The sequence below is a fragment of the Mytilus galloprovincialis genome, chromosome 3 (assembly GCF_965363235.1).
Source record: "Mytilus galloprovincialis chromosome 3, xbMytGall1.hap1.1, whole genome shotgun sequence".
In the NCBI taxonomy this organism is placed as follows: Eukaryota; Metazoa; Mollusca; class Bivalvia; order Mytilida; family Mytilidae; genus Mytilus; species Mytilus galloprovincialis.
The window spans coordinates 84,165,824-84,185,466 of NC_134840.1; the positions used below are offsets into that span (position 1 = coordinate 84,165,824).

General features: G+C 30.0%; 3 protein-coding genes across 4 annotated transcripts in view; 1 reads left to right on the forward strand and 2 right to left on the reverse strand.

The window, feature by feature from the left end:
• Positions 1-903: 903 nt before the first annotated feature.
• LOC143069185 (cysteine-rich PDZ-binding protein-like) lies at positions 904-4,885 on the reverse strand. Its single transcript, XM_076243689.1, has 6 exons — positions 4,784-4,885; positions 3,244-3,309; positions 2,660-2,714; positions 2,033-2,112; positions 1,550-1,567; positions 904-1,109 (listed from the first exon to the last, which is right to left on the reverse strand). Exons 1-6 carry the CDS (start codon positions 4,797-4,799, stop codon positions 1,045-1,047), a joined length of 300 nt encoding a protein of 99 aa, XP_076099804.1. The 5' UTR covers positions 4,800-4,885; the 3' UTR covers positions 904-1,044.
• Positions 4,886-7,455: 2,570 nt separating this feature from the next.
• LOC143069186 (uncharacterized) lies at positions 7,456-10,285 on the forward strand. 2 transcript variants are annotated; one of them, XM_076243691.1, is made up of 4 exons: positions 7,456-7,620; positions 8,350-8,417; positions 8,945-9,104; positions 9,970-10,285. In XM_076243691.1, the coding sequence occupies exons 2-4, from the start codon at positions 8,375-8,377 to the stop codon at positions 10,274-10,276; spliced, it is 510 nt and encodes a 169-aa protein (XP_076099806.1). In that variant the 5' UTR covers positions 7,456-7,620; positions 8,350-8,374; the 3' UTR covers positions 10,277-10,285. The 2 variants fall into 2 exon arrangements, with proteins under 2 accessions (XP_076099806.1, XP_076099807.1); XM_076243692.1 differs by lacking the exon at positions 7,456-7,620 and adding an exon at positions 8,056-8,109.
• A 425-nt stretch (positions 10,286-10,710) lies between these two features.
• Positions 10,711-19,643, reverse strand: part of LOC143069187 (spectrin beta chain, non-erythrocytic 5-like) — a 108,236-nt gene continuing 99,303 nt past the window's right edge. The window contains exons 83-89 of the mRNA XM_076243693.1: positions 19,448-19,636; positions 18,261-18,314; positions 15,558-15,824; positions 15,212-15,265; positions 14,976-15,004; positions 13,915-13,938; positions 10,711-13,197 (exon numbers count right to left, since the gene is read on the reverse strand). Coding sequence (XP_076099808.1) covers positions 12,973-13,197; positions 13,915-13,938; positions 14,976-15,004; positions 15,212-15,265; positions 15,558-15,824; positions 18,261-18,314; positions 19,448-19,636 — 842 coding nt within the window. The 3' untranslated portion in view covers positions 10,711-12,972. The remainder of the gene's footprint in view (positions 13,198-13,914; positions 13,939-14,975; positions 15,005-15,211; positions 15,266-15,557; positions 15,825-18,260; positions 18,315-19,447; positions 19,637-19,643) is intronic.

Sequence of the window (19,643 nt, forward strand, 5' to 3'; positions counted from 1 at the left end):
CCGCTTTTACTATATACATAAGCAATTCTCATTGTAATTTCCCGTGTCCCGCTAGACCTTAATTCCCGTTTTCACGGCACAATAATTTGACTTTCCTGTGTCACGCTTACGAAAAATCAGCAATCCCGCGTCAGACTTAGACCCCAATGAGACCCACATTAAATAACAACGAACAACTTTTAAAATATAAATGATACAAATGTACACTTTAACTTTCATATCTAAAACAATTATCATCATTTATACAAAGACAAACAAACAATATCTTTTCCTTTAAATAGGTGCATGATAATGAAAAGATTTTTTTTTTTCCTTTTAAACAATGTAAAATCATGTTTTGAAAATAATACATACAATTCAATGGTGAATATAAAGTAGAAACATAAATTTAAAGTATGATGTTTGAACTCTTTATATGAAATAAAACTTTCTATATTTATCAAACTCATTGAAAAAAATGTAATTTTACTGAAATCTTCCCTATTTTTCATTCCTTAAGGTAAAAATGTTCTACTGAAATCTTCTCTTTTTTTCATTCCTTAAGGTAAAAATGTTCAATTATAGCAATAAACATTTTGGATTTCCAATCTGATCTTGTTTCACAACACCTGTTTTCTTTCTTTGACCAAAAGTGGGGTAATCATTTCAATAAATGTCTGAAAAAGTCAAAATTCTGAAGTATCCTTATCATACAAAGACATCAACTACTTTGAAAAGAGTTGTCTAACTTTTAAATGTCTTAATTATTGATCGTTATCAAATAATGTCATTTAAAAAGGACCATGACCCTGAACTAAGATACAGTTTATCTAGACCACAAAATGTTTTACAAAAACTAACATAAGTGGTACAAATGTTTGTTATTTCTTTTTGCTTTCAAGCTCAGAAAATGTAATAGATAAACATACAAAAATTGTAATCATTATTACACTATGTAATTTTCAACACACTTTTGTAATTGTCAACACACATTGTAATTATTACTACACATTGTAATTGTCACTACATATTGTCATTATCACCAAACATTGTCATTATCACCAATCATACTGATGTCTGTCTGTAGTTCTTTGTCTCTATTATCTTTTTCCCACACATTGCACAAATACCTACAAAAAAAACAGAAACTGGATTCATTTATTGAATACTGAATATTTTTGCCATGATGTTTGTTGTCAGTTTATGAGTTTGAATGTTCTTTTGCATAAACTTTTTGAATTTTAAATGACAATGTGGGCATGTTGTTTCAGTTTACTCCATCAATGAAGCATTATAAAGTGTTATTTTAAAATAAATGCAGGTACATGGGAAACCATGCCATGCTCCCACCATCATGTGTCCTTGTTTAGTGAACCGTGAAAAAATAAACATGTATACAAAGTTTCAAGCTGATGTGACCACAAATTCATTGAAAATAACCTTAACCAAAACCTGATACTGGGTGGATTAACGGAAAGAAGGACAAACACACTAAAAAATTATTACTACCAGCTTGGATACAATTATATATTAATGTTTTTTGGTATAACAAAATAAAGCAGAAACTTACCTTTCTTGTAAGCACATCCTAAAAACAAAAGATGATAAATGCTATTAATATTATTCAAAGAAACAATGTAAAGCAAAACTTTCAAAGATAAACCTTATTCTATAATGGTTATATGAGTATATAGTTATTTTGATATTCCATATGAAACAGGGAAAAAGAAATTTCATAAACTAAGTTACTGTTGCCGTTTTCCGTTTGATTTAACCCAAGTTGATATCAATCTTTAAGATTATTAGGTGTTTAACTTTTTCCAATATTTATTTTTGTGGTGATCTATTTTATTACAGTTGTGTTACAAATCACCAAAAAAAAATTGGTTTGGAAATCAAAGTTGCTTTGGTTGAATCACTTTTGATCTAAGAAAAGGTCATGTTAATATAACTGACTCACTTGAAAAAGTAGATTCTGTCTTCATAAGTTAACTATTTCTCTGAACAAGGTTTCATTACTTATAAAACACTGAAGAGTGAAATATTGACTCACCTTGACAATAATGAGATCCTTTCTGATGAACTGAAGATCTACATATTTTACACTTTGCAAATCCTTCATATGGAGCAAATCTGAAAAAATAATACATCAAAACTTAGTTATTCATAAACCTAGAAAAAATCAGAATAATTTAAAATAAGACTTCAAACAACTTATCTGTTAACCAAATTATGCAGTGTTATCCTAGCACATACCTGCCAACCCTCCTGTTTTGATGAGCTCTGTTGCTATTATTACTAAAAAATAACTACATGACTGTATAACAGATGTTGAATTCAAAATTGTTAAAACCACATTGGTTGTAACTTTCTTCAATATAAAACTAACTAGTTACAAGACAATTGGTGAATAAATATACATTTCACAATGAATTGGTTAGGGCATTAGCACCTTACCCTTACTAAAATAAAGAATACATAATTTGAATCTTTTAGGATTTGGTTAAATGTGCAAATAAAAAATTATAGTCATATTACTTTGGACAACACCACTGACACATGTACAGCTCTGACATATCTGAGCACAAAACTATAAGTGATATATTATACAAAAATTGAAATTATCAATCATTTAAGAAGAAAACAAAAATTTCAATTTGAATAAATCATTATCATTCACCTGTTTTTCTTTGCTGTTAGAGCTTTGTTTTCTCCAATCTTTCTTCCTCCACCCTCTGAAAACAGTTAATACAAAAATAAGAAACATTAGTCAATACTGTAATGCCAATTGAATTACATGTGTACATGTACTTTGGTGATGCAGTAGGAGATTAAGAATCATTTTCATATGACAGTGTGGACAAGACCATTTATTTGCAAACTCAGGTTATCAATTGACTGGGTCAATTTGGTGAATGTTCATTTATAATGCCCACTTGTCATATCATACATGTTATAGACATTTAAACTGTGGGGTCGTCAACTGCATGCACTTTACTCTTTCCTTCTATTCAAATCTACAATGAAAGGCCTCTGACAGACTAAATGAGCATAAAATCACTGTTATTAATAGCCAATGACAATTAATTTAAGGTAAATGATTCAGTATTATCACCAACATAAGTATTGCAGTTGTTCACGCTGTTATGAACATGATTCTATTTACTTTTACTTTATGATTATAATTAAAAATACCAGTCATGACAGTGATCTAATAATAATATGATATCATAATTGAGCATGTTAAATGACTATGCAACTAACCAGTTATGTTTCTGGCTCCTGTTTTCCATGGGTCTGGTGTTATTACTTTTCCAAGTTTCTTCTCACCTTTAATATAAACAAAAACATTCAAAAATATTTGTACATACAATCTAAAAAGCATAATAAATCGTCTTGTCAAATAAGGTTTTTATTTCTTGCCAGCAAGCTGAAAGGAACTGATTTTATGATATAGCTTTCATACAGTTTAATGAATCCATGACAAATCGCCCCACTTTTTCACCAACTGGCGCCACTTCCTGAAAAATCGCCCCACTTTGGTTTACCAACTCGCCCCAATTATGAAAAAGGTTAAAATCCCTTTGAAAATAGGTTGGATAACTTGCTCCATTTATGAAAATGGTAAAAAACCCTCTGAAATAAAGGTCTGCCAACTCGCCCCTCTTGTGAAAATAGATAAGTCCTGATGAACTTAGTAATGCCCAACTTGATGCAAAAGATGCGATCCTGTATGTTGTATATCTATGTTCCTGTCCCACTCATAAATAAAATCAATACCTACGAAAACCTCATTTTGAGGCCATTTTATAGCTTGCTGTTTGGTGTAAGCCAAGCTCCGTATTGAAGACCGTACTTTGACCTATAATGGTTTTTCTTTTACAAATAGTTGTGACTTGGATGGAGAGTTGTCTCATTGTCACTCATACCACATCTTCTTATATATCTATTTTGAGTTCTTCTCTTTTTGTTGAAATAAAGCAGTTCTAAAGAAGTGAGTATCAGTATTTCTGTGACTTAAATGCAAACTAGCCACTTGTGAAAAATAGATCAATACTGATGAATTGAGTCTTGCCATCTCGCCTAACTTATAAAAAATGGAAAAGTCCCAATGAAATTAGAGTCATACCACCGCATAGTTATTAAAAATAATTTAATAAATTTTCTTTTTTAAGTGGGGCCAGTTGGCATACCTGAAAATTATATATTCATTTAGATTTGACCTTTTTCATTAAGTGGGGCAAGTTGGCAGGAGAAAAAAATAACGGTATTTAACCCTTTTCACAAGAAGGCCGATTTTTTAAAAAGTAGGGCAAGCTACAAAAAATGTAGTAAACCAGTTTGGGGAGATTTTTTTAAAAGTGGGTCGAGTTTGTGAAAAAGTGAGGCGATTTGGTGTGGGGCGATTTGTCCTGCTTCCCAATTTAATTATTATACAAATTTATTAATTTAGTATGTTCTATGTTTGTTTAACAGGTTTTTAGGAAAGGTCAGGTATAATTTTTTTTGTAGAATTATAAATTTTGTACCTATGTTGAATCTCTCAAAGGTGTGTATTCACATAATTGAACTATGGTACTTTAATTTTCATCGATACTACATGGAAATTAACGAGCATACAGTTATCAGAAGACATATCACAGAATTTCTTGTGTCTGTCAATGTATGTGTCATTCCTTCACCACCATTTACTTGGTTTAGTGTGGATACGAAATCCTAAAAATATTAGTACTATATTAAGATTTCTGGTAAAATAGAAAAATGTTCTTAAGATGACTGTCTGTATTGGAAATTTATAACTTACATTTTTCGCAAACCATCTTCGTTTGTTTTGCTTTCTTCGACTGTTAACTGTCACTTCATTCTTTAATAGAGAGCAATGGGATTTGTACATGGTACAAGAAAGTACCAGTTGCAATGCATAATATTTGAACCAAACCCGGTTACCCAGTTTACGAAATTTTTACCGTAAATATTATAATGAAAACATAACTATTAAAATCACTTTTTATCACCGTAGTAAGTAAGCATTTGACAACTTTCAAAGAGAGCCCAAAATAAATACTGTTTTAACCAAACCAAAAAATTCATTTAAGATTTTTAGAATTGAGAAATAAAAAAAAGAGACATGGATTCAAATATCAAGTTGCAAAAATTTAACGTTTACTACATTTTATCTTTTAAACATATATACGGATTTGTTTAGTAGACAGGACTGGAGCCTAGGTAAACTTGTAAATTAATTGTATTACATACACATTTTTTTGTACCAGTTATAGCACAAGTTTAGGAATTGTCTTTGAACTCAAAACAAGCTGATTATATCCACACTCTAGGAGTTTGAGATATACTGCATTCACCAAAGGCTTGTCCATCTGTCCGTCAAGCAAATTAATCCATCTCAATCTTCTTGTACACTACTGAATAGTTAGATCAGATCTTTGACAGTGTTACGTTGTAATGTGTGAATATTATGTCAGATTTCTTCATTTGTTTGCCAGTACTTTCATGTTTTCAAAAGTTTGAATGAAATTATAATTTATCATCACACTCTTCTCGCTTCACAATTACCGAATTACTTCACATGTTGTATGCAGTTTGGCAGTGGTTTACTCTTGATAGCCATGAGTTATAACGTAAACGCACTTTCAGATCTGTCTGACAAACCAGCTTTCTGTTTTCCGATACTCAATTTTGAATTACGAGTAGGGGTATGCTTAATCATTGGATGGATTGTTGTTGACAACAGTTATATTAATATGATTTAGTAGTTGTGTCTGACATTGCAAGGGTGATTTGTATTGATTCTTTAGTTACAGTTTTAAGAAATATACAAGTGTTTCTTTTCCGATTCTCTTTTTCTCTGTTGGCATTCTGTACTTATGAACGTTTGTCATTGTCTTCAATCAGCTCGTGTATGAAATCGACTCTTATGCACAGTCGCCGATATTAGATAGTAGAACCTCATGTTTTTTTGTATATGAGCAGATGAAGGACCACGAGAACTTGAACTTGTTTTAAAATAAGGCATATGATACTCAAGGGACAAAAACTGTATGTCGAACAAACAAAAAAAACGTAAGAAAAAAAAAACAACAACAAAGAGATGATAGATAGAATGTAGGACAGAAAGTCACAGGACAAAAAGTCACAATTCATTTTTTCTGATTATTTTCTTTGAATAAATAACGCTTATTTCTACAAAAATATTTTTGTATTTTTCTTAAACTATTGTATATAAACCAACTTTTTAAACAAAATATATTAAAAAAATATCAAAGATTATCAAATAATTGTTAAAAAAACAAAATGTCAAAGTGACTTGGCACTTAAATGGCTTCATGGTGCCAAGAAAAACATCTTTTGCATGATTAAAATTAAATAAATCTTCATTTTTCAAGTATAATGACACATTTCCTAAACTTTAATATGAATATATGTATTAAAAAGTAAATATTTCAAGATATATTCTTATATATTAAAACAATTGTCAATAAATTATTTGTGACTTTTTGTCCTGTGACTTTTTGTCCTACCAAATTTGTGACTTTATGTCCTGTGACTTTTTGTCCTGTGACTTTCTGTCCGTTTACCGATAGGAATAGCCTATATCCTATTAGGAATATGTGGTGTGAGTGTCAATGAGACAACTCTCCATCCAAATAACAACCCACAAAAGTAAACCATTATAGGTCAATGTACGGCCTTCAACACGGAGCCTTGGCTAACACCGAACAACAAGCTATAAAGGGCCCACAAATTACTAGTGTTAAACCATTCAAACGGGGAAACCAACGGTCTAATTTATATAAAAAAAATCAACAAAACAAAATACATATAGAATGGGATTTTTTTTTTAAAAAAGAATGCAAAAACAAAAAACAAACGCAGTATAGAGACACAAGAGGTATACGCTTAATGGTAATGATAAAGAACTAAGAGGTGTATTGATTGTTATTAAAATTAAATAGTTTTTCCCAAATAGGAAAACTTCTTAGTTACCTCTTAGTGTGTTCTTTCGATCTTTTGTGAGGATAGAGAGCTGAATTTTATTCAATTGCATACATAACTATTGTACTGAAATTTTATCCGTAGTCAAATGAATAAATACAATTCACGATGTGCATTAGAAAGGACTTTTTTTGCGTGAAAAGGGGGGGGGCTGATTTGTCATGATTAGTTTTAGAATGGTATAGAAAAAGGAAATACATGAAACTTATTTAAAGTACTAAACTTGTATTCATATTATAATATTGGAACACAGGATGATGTCAATCTCCCAACCGCCGATTATTATATCATCGGCTATAAGACCTATATATATATATATATGTCAATATTTTGCCGACATATCATCCAAAATGATTTCGTTGTTAGACAAGAGTCTTGTACTTAAAGTATTTCAACTAATTTAAAGTATTTCAACTAACAAAATTAAAATATAGATTTATAGTTTTGTTATCCTTGTATGTACGAGCACGCGAGTTAATATAGGTCTGAATTTAAATCCGATTGTAAATTTAACTAAAGTGAAAACTATGCACTCATGAGTGTTAATTTCTAAATGACCAAAGCATTACAAAATAACTGTTCTAGAATCCTGATTTGGGAAGACTTCAAGATCGCATAAACAGTATTTTTGTGAGTACAGAAAGTAATGTTTACTGAAACTTTGTCTTTATTGTTTCTCTTTAGGGAGGGGGAGTTTAAAGTTTAAAGATGTAGTACAGACATATAAAATAACAGTAAACAAGTAATATGAATAAATCATGGAATGAACTAGGTATAGTTACCATGCATGCGGCTTTTGCTCACTTTTCGGAAACTGCGAAATATTTGCTAAATAGCATAACCTCTACTAATAACACGACTTGTCCGTCTTGTGGTATTGCTGATTTACTGTGTACATCAGCTTAATCATTCCTCGACTGTTTATAATAAAGGTATAGAGGATTTGTTTTTCAGCGACAAGTACCTGTGGTTATCTACTAGATTATGTTTCGTTAGTATCTTATCTTAATAAACAATATGAGGTTGGGAAATACTTTGAAATAAAGAAAGGATAATTGATATCCGTGATTACCGTGAAGATCAACAAAACTTTGGAGCAGACGTAATACTGGAGTAAAAGTATTTGAGTTTTATAGTTTTGGAAAGGCCGAGTATAACATGCATAATTTAGCAACTTTTCATGCACATTCTTTACGTTTTTTAAACCATTTTTACAAGACTTTACATGATTACATGCATTTCCAGTCTTGTTAGTGCTACGTATATAATATGCCGTTTGATGAGAAAATTTTATCAAAATCCGAAATCCGAAACATCGTACATATATGAAAAGAAATATATTAACTTTTCTTATTTCAGTTGTTATCCTTGAGAATCTAGTAAGATGAGCGAAAACAGAAACGGGATTCTTATTATACAAACAGGAGGTAAGTATAAACTTATATTTGAAGTGTCGCTGAGGGGCTGATCATATCGCAATAACGACTTGTTATCGTTTTCTTTACTAGAGTTTTCGTTCTTCTATAAATTTTTTGTCAACTTCCTCTTCCTTATCGTTTTAAGGGGTTGTGTGTAAGACCTGTTTGGTCAAGTGTTTATGCTGCACTCAGCTGTTTTGTTGTATGATTTCTTGTATCCTTTGAACTATACATACAGAACTAGCGACTGAACAGTAGAAAACAGCCCAATGGTTTTATAAACATATTTCCTAGAATACTATTGCAGCTAAACTATTTGTGTGTGTAAGTTTTTTGTATTATTTTTTAGCCGAACACGGAATGTTGTGAAGCAAGGTTTATTTATTTGATCTATGATTTAAAAAAGACAACTGTCGAAGACAATTTACTTCTAAACAATATATCCACCTTACAAAAAAGCCTGTGTTACCGGAGTATACTTTATACACCATAAATTATAGATTATCATAAGTTGTAAATAACCAAATCTGTTTCAGGTACCATTGATAAAAGGTATCCTAGGACACATTTAGGATATGCCTTTGAAATAGAAGAACCAGCAGCTGAGAGAATCATTTCCAGAGCAAAAGTTCCATATTCGGTGCAATTTGTGACTGCTTGCAGGAAAGATAGTCAAGATATTAACCAAGATGAAAGGTAAATGCATTATGAAGTTATAATTTTGAGTCAATCATTGTAACACAATTCGGCAGTATTGCTTTGTATTATTGTCCTGTATTGTTATAGATTCGTTTATTGTTTCTTTAATGTCCTGCTGCAAATACTTCAAGCATGTATAGGTTAGAGTTAGTAAGCTTTATGTATTGTTTCCTTAATATCAAGTAGCAAATATTTCAGGCATATATGGGTTCTATTATTGTCTCTTAAACGTCCAGTGGCAAATACTTCATGCATAATCAGAACACTGAAGGGTAGACTGATCATCTTTTTACTTCCAAACCAGTGACAAATGCTTCATGCTTTCTCATGTAATGAAGTAGATATATACATTGTTTCCCTAATGTCTAGTTGCAAATATTTCAGGGATATTTAAGTCAGAGAGGTAGATTGAGTTATTGTTTACCAAACGTCCAATGACAAATATTTCATGCATAATCAAATCGATGTGGGTAAATGGATTCATTATTTCCCTAATGTCTATTGGCCAATGCTTCACGATATTATAGTCAACGGGGGTAGAGTGATTTATTGTTTCCTGAATGTTCTGTGTCAGATTAATCATGTATATTCAAGTTAGTGTGAGGTAATTGATTCACTGATCCCTTAACACCAGGCAGCAAATATTTCATGCATTTTCATGTTAATTGGTTATTTTTTTTTGCAAATTTCATTGGCAAATTCTTCATGTATATTCAGGGAGATGTGAGGGAGATTGATTTATTGTTTCCTAAATGTCCAGTGGCAAATACTTCCATTATTGTCGAGGCTGATGTATGCACATGAAATAACAGTTCAAAACAATATCAATATAAACTTGAATTAAACATTGTCACTATTTCAGGCAGAAAATACTAGATGGTTGTAAACTGTCAATATACAAGAAAATTTTGATCACCCATGGAACAGACACAATGATAGAAACAGGAGCATTCTTGGCAGAACATCAGCTAGATAAAACTGTGGTTCTGACTGGAGCTTTTCTACCTGAGGCCTTTAAAGACAGTGATGCTGATTTTAATGTAGGCTTTGCTATTGGAGCTTTACAAGTTTTGGATAAACCAGGAGTTTTTATAGTCATGAATGGCGAAATTAATGAATGGAATAAAATAACTAGAAATAAAGAAACCTTTCTCTTTACTAATAAATGATAGTCTTCATCGAAGTCTTTGTGTTTCTTTGTTTTGGTAGTTTGAAAATACTTTATTTTCAAGAATAGTGAAATAGCTTTGACACAAATTAGAACACCATAACTCGGAAGCATCCTCTCCACTTGCATTGTTTTGCCATAAATATGCAGGACTGCCAGAATGATCACAGATTTAGTAACACTGGAACATGTAAGTGACACCACAAACATTCAAACTTGATCTGTATCAATGGGTAATGCAACATTGGTCAAAAGAGCTATGGCAACATCAAAGAAAAGGAACAAACAAAATTTATAGAAATTAGAAAATCTAGCTTTTGTTACCTTCAAAAGGCTGTTGAAGTTAAGCACGGAAACATGTCATTTGTTATCAAACATCTACTTGTCTGATAGAATGGCTAAATCTATTCAACTTAAGAACTAAAAACACATAACTATTTTTATATCAATTTATTTATTTTATTTTTTTCCTCATGAAAAAATTATATTTACCAGCATATATATATATGAACAAATACTGATGATATGTTAAACCTTGTACAATGTATTTGGCATCTGTTAAATAAGCATATATTTTGTACACATCTATAAATAGCCTAATCACAACCTTTCTCTGGGTATTCTATAAAGAAAATACTTTTGCCAAGCAGGTGAAAAAATAGGTAAATAATTTCAAACAGGATGTCACCTGGTTTTCTGCTACCACTGCAGCAGAATTCAGATGACTAAATAAACAAGATAATGAATTGAAAGGATACCCACTTTGTGCTACCACCTAACAATAGCTGGAATTCCTATATAATGTCAAAACAGCTATATCTTTATTAATACATGAGTATTGCAATATTGTGTAATTTCAAAGTAAGGAGTTTAGAAAGAGATATATAAGATTTCAAAAGTATTAAATCCAAATCTACAGAGTCTTAAGACTTTAAGCTTAATTGAAATGGCTAATTATGCCACTCTTAACCTCAGAAATTAAATTGTCTGGTCCCTCAGCAGTAGTGTTGACACTCTGCTTTGAATTTTTAAATTCTTTGATAATGAATTTTTAGACATTTTCAATGCTATCAAAAGATTCTGCTGGAATTTTTACACAAAAAGCTTTCAAGAAAGGAGTATTTATTTCAACATCAGATCTTTTCACACTAAAAATAAACAAAGCTGGTCCCTTGTACAAAATACAATAGAAACTGAACTGGTCCCGTAGTTTGCATATATATTTATAAAGTTTATAAAAAAAATCTATATATAAACATTAACTATCTAAACAAAATAGAAATATAAAAAATATACAGTAACAGTTAATATTGCATAAAACAACAATTTTATTACTTTGCTAGCTATAGCACTTGGTCCATAAGTTACACATACCTATATTTATATGCATATTTCAGAGCACTTCTATATATATACTATCATAATTCATACATACATTAACATAAACTAACTAGCGTTAAATGAAACCTTGCACACATGCATTGATATGCATTAATTGGGCACAAATTTGGAAGTGATCCATATTGATAAGAAATATTTCAGAACATTATGATATCATCCTATAATAATAAAACATTAATTCGGAAAAAGTTGAATATAATTTCAATTCTCTTTTCAACACATCTGGTTATTTTAAATTTTAATGGAGACGTAGCTATGAATATTTCTACGACCATATCCTTTACAGAAATGCAAATTTCTTTCTTGTTGAAAGATTAATGAATATTCATGACATCACCTTCTAAATAAATGGTGCAATATGATTGGTCAGATCACAACTATGCATAGTCATGGAATTCTGACAGTGAGACAAAACAAACAATATTAACAATTATAAATTGTGTCTTAATATAGTACAACAGCTATCACATTTGTTGTTTTCAACATTTTTGTGCATATTGGAAAGAAATTTCTTTATTTACAGACTCAAACTTGAATCATATATTTAACAATATAACTGTTTCATACATAAACAACTAACAGAATTTTTAACAAATTTTAGAAATTTGAAGAACAACTTGTAACTGTTATGCCCTGAATTGTAATTGAGATCATATCATATTTGTAGAATTTGAAAATTATTAACAATAATATTTTTTATGACTTTTTGGGACACAAAAAATATTTGAAGTTTTAACCTATATATAATATAATGGTTATCATTTAAACAAAATTATTTTCGCTGAATTATGTCCATACATGGAATGAAATAAGTGATGAAATACTGATTAGATGTAAGAAATCTATTTATATGAAAGTTAGCGAAAAAATGTATGGAATGACACACTTGTTTGAAAGCCGAACTTTTACCCTTCAAAAATGAAATAAACACATTATTTTATTAAATATATCTATAAATGAGTGGCTTTTTTTTATAAATCCTGGAAGTTATTTTTAACCATACAAAGTTCAACCCTGTGAATGATGAAAACAACCAAATACTATAAATATTTTGAACAGTAACGTAACCATAATGGTCAATCTGTATTATAAGTCATTTACAAAAATAACCAATAGGTCTTCTTAACCATTTAAACAGCCACTATGAATTCTAAGCCATTTTGACATCTAACAAGTATTGTTAGCCATTTAATAGCCTTTGTGAATTTCAAGCCATTTAAATACCCATAATGCATTTGAAGCCACTACACTTTTTTCTAAATGAATTTATGGAAGACAATTGTTGCTATAATGTTTCTATAATGTTGCATCAGGTCTTCTGTCTTTATGTTTTTTGTCCTTTTTATGTTCTTTGTGTTCCTTGTGTTCTTCCGTGTGATCTTTGTCTTTCTTCTTTTTCAGAAAGCCGAACATGCTTCTATGTTTCTTTTCCTTCTCGTTCAAATGATCATGATCATCGGTAGGATGAATGTTCGGTTCAGAAAACGGTCGTTCTGCCCGGGGTGAAGACTTCTGTCGAAACTAAAATTATATTGAAATCATTAAATTAAACCTTGATTTTGATATCCATGGTGCACTGAATCAAATTACAAATCTTTACAAGTTATCAACTTATCAGAAAACAGATAAATAAAGGGATGACTAAGAAATCACTACAAGGCGTAAAAAAAAACATAGCTTACAAAGAAATCATGGTTCAAACCAACAAATAAGAAAACCTGAAATAAGGTTTTTGAATTAATAAGATACAGGTCAAGTTTTCCAAGACATATCAACTTAAAAATCAAAGAAATAGCAAAGACAAATCTACTTTTTTTAGGCCAATTTTTTTCTCATTGTTTTCAAAATTTTGAAAAAAAATATTTGCTGATGAAATTAAAAATGATATTTTCAATAAAATAAGTACCAAATAAAAGCAGCATGCATTTCCTCATCAAGGACAAAATGGTTAGGTAACAAAATAAATAGGATTTGTTATAAATGCAAACAATATTTGTATCTTTTAGTAACCCTATAATTTCTTAAAACCATAGTTTAAAATGAAATAAAATAGCTTTGGTATGGTTTAAATGTTTAAACTAAAATAAAATAACGACGAAATGGTTTAATGGTTTAATGGTTAAATCTGAAATAAAATAGTGTTGAAATTGTTTAATGGTTTAATCTGAAATAAAATAGTTCTGGATTTAAGAGTATTTTTGAAATCCTTTCACCTATGAAATTTTCAATTTCACTTACCAAAAACCTTTGAAGTTTTGACCACTACAATAATATTTATTCATCTTTAATTTTGCTTTTATTTTAGAAATCCATGTCAAAATATCTGCTTTTTTTTTTTTTTATATAAAAGTTAATCATTTTGTTTATTTTTTAATAAACTTTAATCTAATTTTAAACAGATCTTTTTCATTCTATGTCAGGAATGTAATTTTGAATTAAAAAAAGATAAACAATATCCAATCTCCAAAGCCCACACACTGATAATTTTTTTGTTACGTTAATTAATTTTGCAAAAAGCTTATGTACAGAAACATTTTTGTAAGAATTATGTTAAGAAACATTTGGTTTTACAGTCAGTTTCATTAAGTGTGTAGGCAAAGGTAATATCTGTGGTTAGCTTGCCTGTTAGCTGAGCTGAGCTGTGAAGTCTTTATTAGGTCAGGTATACTACCCTCGTTTCAAAGTAGCCTAATCCAACAGACAGCTAGATTGGTTATCTGTTGAACTAGTTTAATCTTAAAGGAAGGGTAATTTACCTAACCTAATAATGAATTCAGGGTTCAGCTAGCAAGCAAGCTAACCAAAGATGTTACCTTTGCCTACACACTCAATGAAATCGGCTGTAAAAGAAAACTTCACACTTCAGTCAGATCAAAAACAAAAACTATATTAAATCAACTGAATTCAATTCTTATCTGACCTTATATCTCCTGTAAATAATTTATAACTTGTTAAAATTAAAATCTAAATAAATATAACAAGAATGTGTCCATAGAACACAGATGCCACATCAGCACCTATCATTTTCTATGTTTAGTCGACCCTGAAAATGGGGTTAAATCTCTAAATTGGCATTTAAATAAGTAAGATCATATCATAAGGAATATGTTTACTAAGTTTCAAGTTGATTGGACTTCAACTTCATCAAAAACTACCTGACCAAAAAATTTAACCTGAAGCGGGACAGTTTTGTGTATTTACATGATCTTTCATTCTGTCAATAGTTTTGCTGACAATGTACTGTTCCATGGGAAGTTCCACTTTTTTAATAAAAAACATATTTAATTAATTGGACTTACTTTCACAGAATCTTCTTCTTGCTGATGATCTGAAATGGAAAATAGTATATTTCAAAAAATAATTTGATGGTTAAAAGCATATACAATAAGTACAAAAAATATCAAAAAATAAACCACACAAGTCAATTGGATATTTGTTATGTTGAATTGCCTCATTGAAATATCATCTACTTCTATTATTCATCATATATCACTGAAAAATATTGCATCTACATTAGAATATAATAACAACTCACCATCTCCGTTAACTCTGTCTAATTCTGGAAGAGCTGTCACACGGTCATCACCCTCTGAAATATACAATCAATGCATTATTATAGATATTAAGAATTTCTGCAATAGTAATTGACCACGCAAGTCAGTATATATGATTTAATCTGCACGGCTCAGGTGACCCTTATAGTCAAATGCAATAATAACAAATGAAGTTATATTGTAATTTTTTTTTCAATTAAAACATAGATTACGAGTGGTTGTGGTTTTATTTTAGATGTAATTAGATCAATAGAATAATGTAAAAATTATTAAACACATGATTTTGAACTGGTTTTTGACTTTTAAAATTAAAATGAAACAAATTACCTGATCCTTGACTATGTCCACTAACATTACGTGGACGTGGTGAGGGACGGGGACTTTCTTTAGAATTCCTAGGTGAAGGTCGTGGACTTTCTTTTGAAAATTGTGGTGACTCTGATCCTACTTGGGACATTTGATTTAGTCTGTCCATATCTTCCTCCTTAATTTCTGTTGATTCTCTGTGGGAAGTTAAAGGAGAAATACTACGTGCTCGCCCTTCTGGACTAGCTGACCGATCACCTGGCACATGGTGCTCATCTGGGACTTGAGCTGTTAGAAAATAGATGAATAATTATTATTTATAAAGTTTTGTTTCAAAATAAATATAAATAAGTTTACTAGTATACAAAGAGAGAACATCATTGTTATCCAATTTAGAAAAAAACAAAAAAAACATCATGCAGTCTACCGACCAATGCAAAGTGTCTGTATTAACATGTGATGTTAGGTTCTAAGGCATGCCACATTAATTTTCAGTGTTAACATCCTTCATGCAAAAAATAAGAATAATGATCATATTTCAGTCAAGACTTCTAGCTTATACAAATATTCTTGAAAGTGATCATTTATATTTAGATCCTTTACAATCGAGAGTGATCTAAAAACAGACAAATATTGAAACTAATACATGTCTTGCTCTGGTAAAACTTGGGAAATACCATCATATTCAAGCTGAAGTTTCATCACTTTCCCAAACATTTGTTCATGGTCTTTGTCGTAATTTTTAAAGATGAAAAGTTTAAGAAGTAATGCTTTGACAATACAACTGTGCAAAACAAAAATAACAATAATAATAAAAAGCCTCCACAAATATTTTCTGTTAATTCTTTCTTAAATGTAATAAACATTTTTTTTCTGCTTATGTTAAATATTTAGATTACAAATAAAATCAATCCTCACCAGACTAAGAAGATAAAAGGTTAAATTCAAACCCATACAAAAAATGGTAAGGATGGTTAAATTCTTGGTTACCAATTTAATCTAAAAACCCAGTTAAAAAATCAAAGGAGGATTAAATTCTTAGTCTACAAGTTAAATCTAAAACCAAAAATAAACACACATTAGAATGGTTAAATTCTTAGTTCATAAGTTAATTCTAATCAAAATACCATCTAAAGAGTTCTATTACGTGGTATGATAGAAAAGTTCCCAAATAAAATAAATAAAATCTTGTTTCTGTGTTCTGGTTATAAATAATTTCTGCTAAAATCTCATTTTTAATCCAGCACCACATTTAATGTTAGTATCAAATCACCAAAGTACTTTACTTTTAGTCAAGTTTAATCAATTCCAAAAATAAATTGCTTTGACAAAACAAAAAAAAACACAAAAAAGTCTGTAAACTAATAATTTCATTACAATCCACTTCACTCTACATAGAGTAATATCCAGATGAAAAAAATTCTCTTCTCCGCTTAATTCAAGTTCTAGTTCCCTTATTATATTTTTAAGAAAAATCTTTACACTAATGATCAAGTAAGACAACAGCAAAAAAACTTTGTATTTGACCAATTGAAAGTTTATTCTTTACAGCAAGTGTTAAATAATTATATAAAGATTAAAAAATATCATTTTTACATTTTTAAAGCAAATGAATTCACAACAGACAAATTCCATAACAAACAGAATATTCAACTTTGCTCATAAACAAATTTGGAAGAGTTTTGAGTAAGCAAAAGTTTCAATATCTCTGCCTTTAGAATGTGTTGCTATGGCTTATTTTACCGTTGTAACTTATATTCAAATTATGGCAATGAATATAAATTTATGCGAAAATTTATCAATTGTTGATTAAATAAAATATTTCTTTCTTGGGGAAAAATTGAATAAAAGTTATAAACCAATGCCAAAATAAAATACATTATTCTTAGGGGAAACTTGAATAAATAAAATTTATAAATCAATGGAAAAATATAATAAATAAAAAGTATCATTCATTGGCAAAAAAAATTAATTTGATAAAAATTTATAAAACAATGCATAAATAAAGCTGCATATGCTATTATAGAACCAATTGCAAAATGCTAGTGATTTTTTTTCTCTGTCATGAGCAGATAGCAAGTCTAATTTCTACTAAACTAAATTCTATGTTACCATTAGAATAAAATCTAATAATAGCAATTAAACAACATCAAACCACAGAATAAGGATGTTACAAGCTGTAAAACAAATCGCCATGGTGATTTGTGCCAGATAAGCTGATGCGCATGATCAAACCAGTCCTGAGCAGCCAAATTGGTGGCTAAGGGGAGGTAATTTGAGAATATTTTAAACCACAAATATACAAAGGTGAAGTTTACGTAAGGTTGTCACAAGGTAAGGTTTCATTTAAAGACATCAATTTAAGGAGGTAGACCTAGGTTAAGGGAAATAACTCTTAAAATCATCAGTACGTTTGTGTCAACCATTTTCATAAATATATTCTAAGCTTCTAGGTTACATAGATTATTTCCAATCTGTTTCAGGTAAATGCTTAAAAAACATTGATGAAACTTGACTTTAACAAACACATAACTGATTTAAAGAGTTATCTCCCTGAACCAAGGTCTACCCCATTAAGTGCTGAAAAAAAAAGAACATAGAGCAAATGGTAAAACGAAAAAACTTCTTTTGAAACATGCGGCTACATTTTACATGTGCGATTTGGCTACTCAGATCAAACAATCGTAAGTGAAGCAAAAAAGTGTTAAAACAACTATTGGTCACCTCCGCTATCCTCATCTGTCGTACTAAAAAAGTCTGCATGTACTGGGGTATCAGCTGAAATCAACGCAATATTATAATGTACAATCATATGCTAAATATACATGCAAAAAATCGTAAAACATTCAAAAAGCACAAGCAATATTCTCAGCAAGTATGCTTAATAACGACAAACTAATTATATCATTCAAATACTATCACAAATCATGCATATAAATTTAAACTAAGGACATATATATATTGAACTATACATGGAATTAATAGTCAAACCTCATGAAATTGGGTATGATACCATTTAGTCTAAAATTACTTTCAGAAAAATCTTAAGTTCCAAGGTTTAATTTTTCTCTTTATACAATTATTCACAAACAAGAACAAATGCATTTGCCTAGCAGAAAAATCAAAATATGTCAGGCAAATAAAATTACAAATAAAACTGAAAAATTTCATAATTCAAAACTTTTGACAGAACGAGGTTAGACTCCAGAATTATTATATTAACAAACATTTCCAGGTTATAACAGATTGTGAACTTCAAAAGCCAATCATTCAACGTTGGGAAATCATCATGTATGTATGTTAGGTAGTAAAAATATTAATGTAAGTTAAACATTTAAGAAAGGGAACCTCTCAGAATGTATAAACATGATTTGGTTGAGAAATTATTTTAAATCTACATTGTAAGTATTCAACCTGTACAACTATAATGCCAGCTATTGACGAAGAAATGTTATTGTTAGGAGTCATTTCAGGTCATTTTCGTTGATTTATTCATTTTCATTGGTCAAGTAAAAATTGATTTTTTGATTTTATGATTTATATAAAGAAAATTTATTTTTCATTGAACAAGATCTTTTAAAAGTTAACCTTTACTGTTGAAATCCATTTTTTTTTATGTGTATTTAACAACAAACTTTTTTGTCATGGTTAAGAGAGGCAGTTTTTTAGTGTAAAATCTACAGGTGATTAAAGGCTACCTTTAATAGACCTCGATGTGACATATACAATTTGAAATGATGTCATGATAGCCTAAACAGCATGAAATTTCAAGATACTCATCCTTACTCGTAATAAATTTCTGGCATTACAGTTGTGATCAGTGGTAATGTTTTTAGATTATTATTGTAATGTGAAATGTTAGCCGGAGTGTGGTATATATAAATCATGCATATATATTTAGCCAGATATACCTGCTTGGTGGCAGATTAAGGCAATCCATGCATTCATCTCTTCATGGTTGCCGGCTTCAAACAAAAATTCTGATCCATCTTTAAGACGAAGACGGAAGACATTTTTCTTTTTCGTATAATCCATGGCAGCTTCACAAAATGCTTCATGTAAGAACAGACATGGTGCTACTGGTGTTTTCTCTAAGTAAGCTTTTAA

Bases quoted from the DNA above. Each gene is read 5' to 3' on its own strand.
- LOC143069185 (XM_076243689.1), bottom strand. The intron at 2,715-3,243 runs GTTAGTTGCATA...AACTGTTTTCAG, and splicing joins AGGAGCCAGAAACATAACTG to AGGGTGGAGGAAGAAAGATT. The intron at 2,113-2,659 runs GTGAATGATAAT...TTATTTTTTCAG, and splicing joins CTAACAGCAAAGAAAAACAG to ATTTGCTCCATATGAAGGAT.
- LOC143069186 (XM_076243691.1), top strand. From the start codon at position 8,375: ATGAGCGAAAACAGAAACGGGATTCTTATTATACAAACAGGAG. The intron at 8,418-8,944 runs GTAAGTATAAAC...AATCTGTTTCAG, and splicing joins TCTTATTATACAAACAGGAG to GTACCATTGATAAAAGGTAT. The intron at 9,105-9,969 runs GTAAATGCATTA...TCACTATTTCAG, and splicing joins GATATTAACCAAGATGAAAG to GCAGAAAATACTAGATGGTT.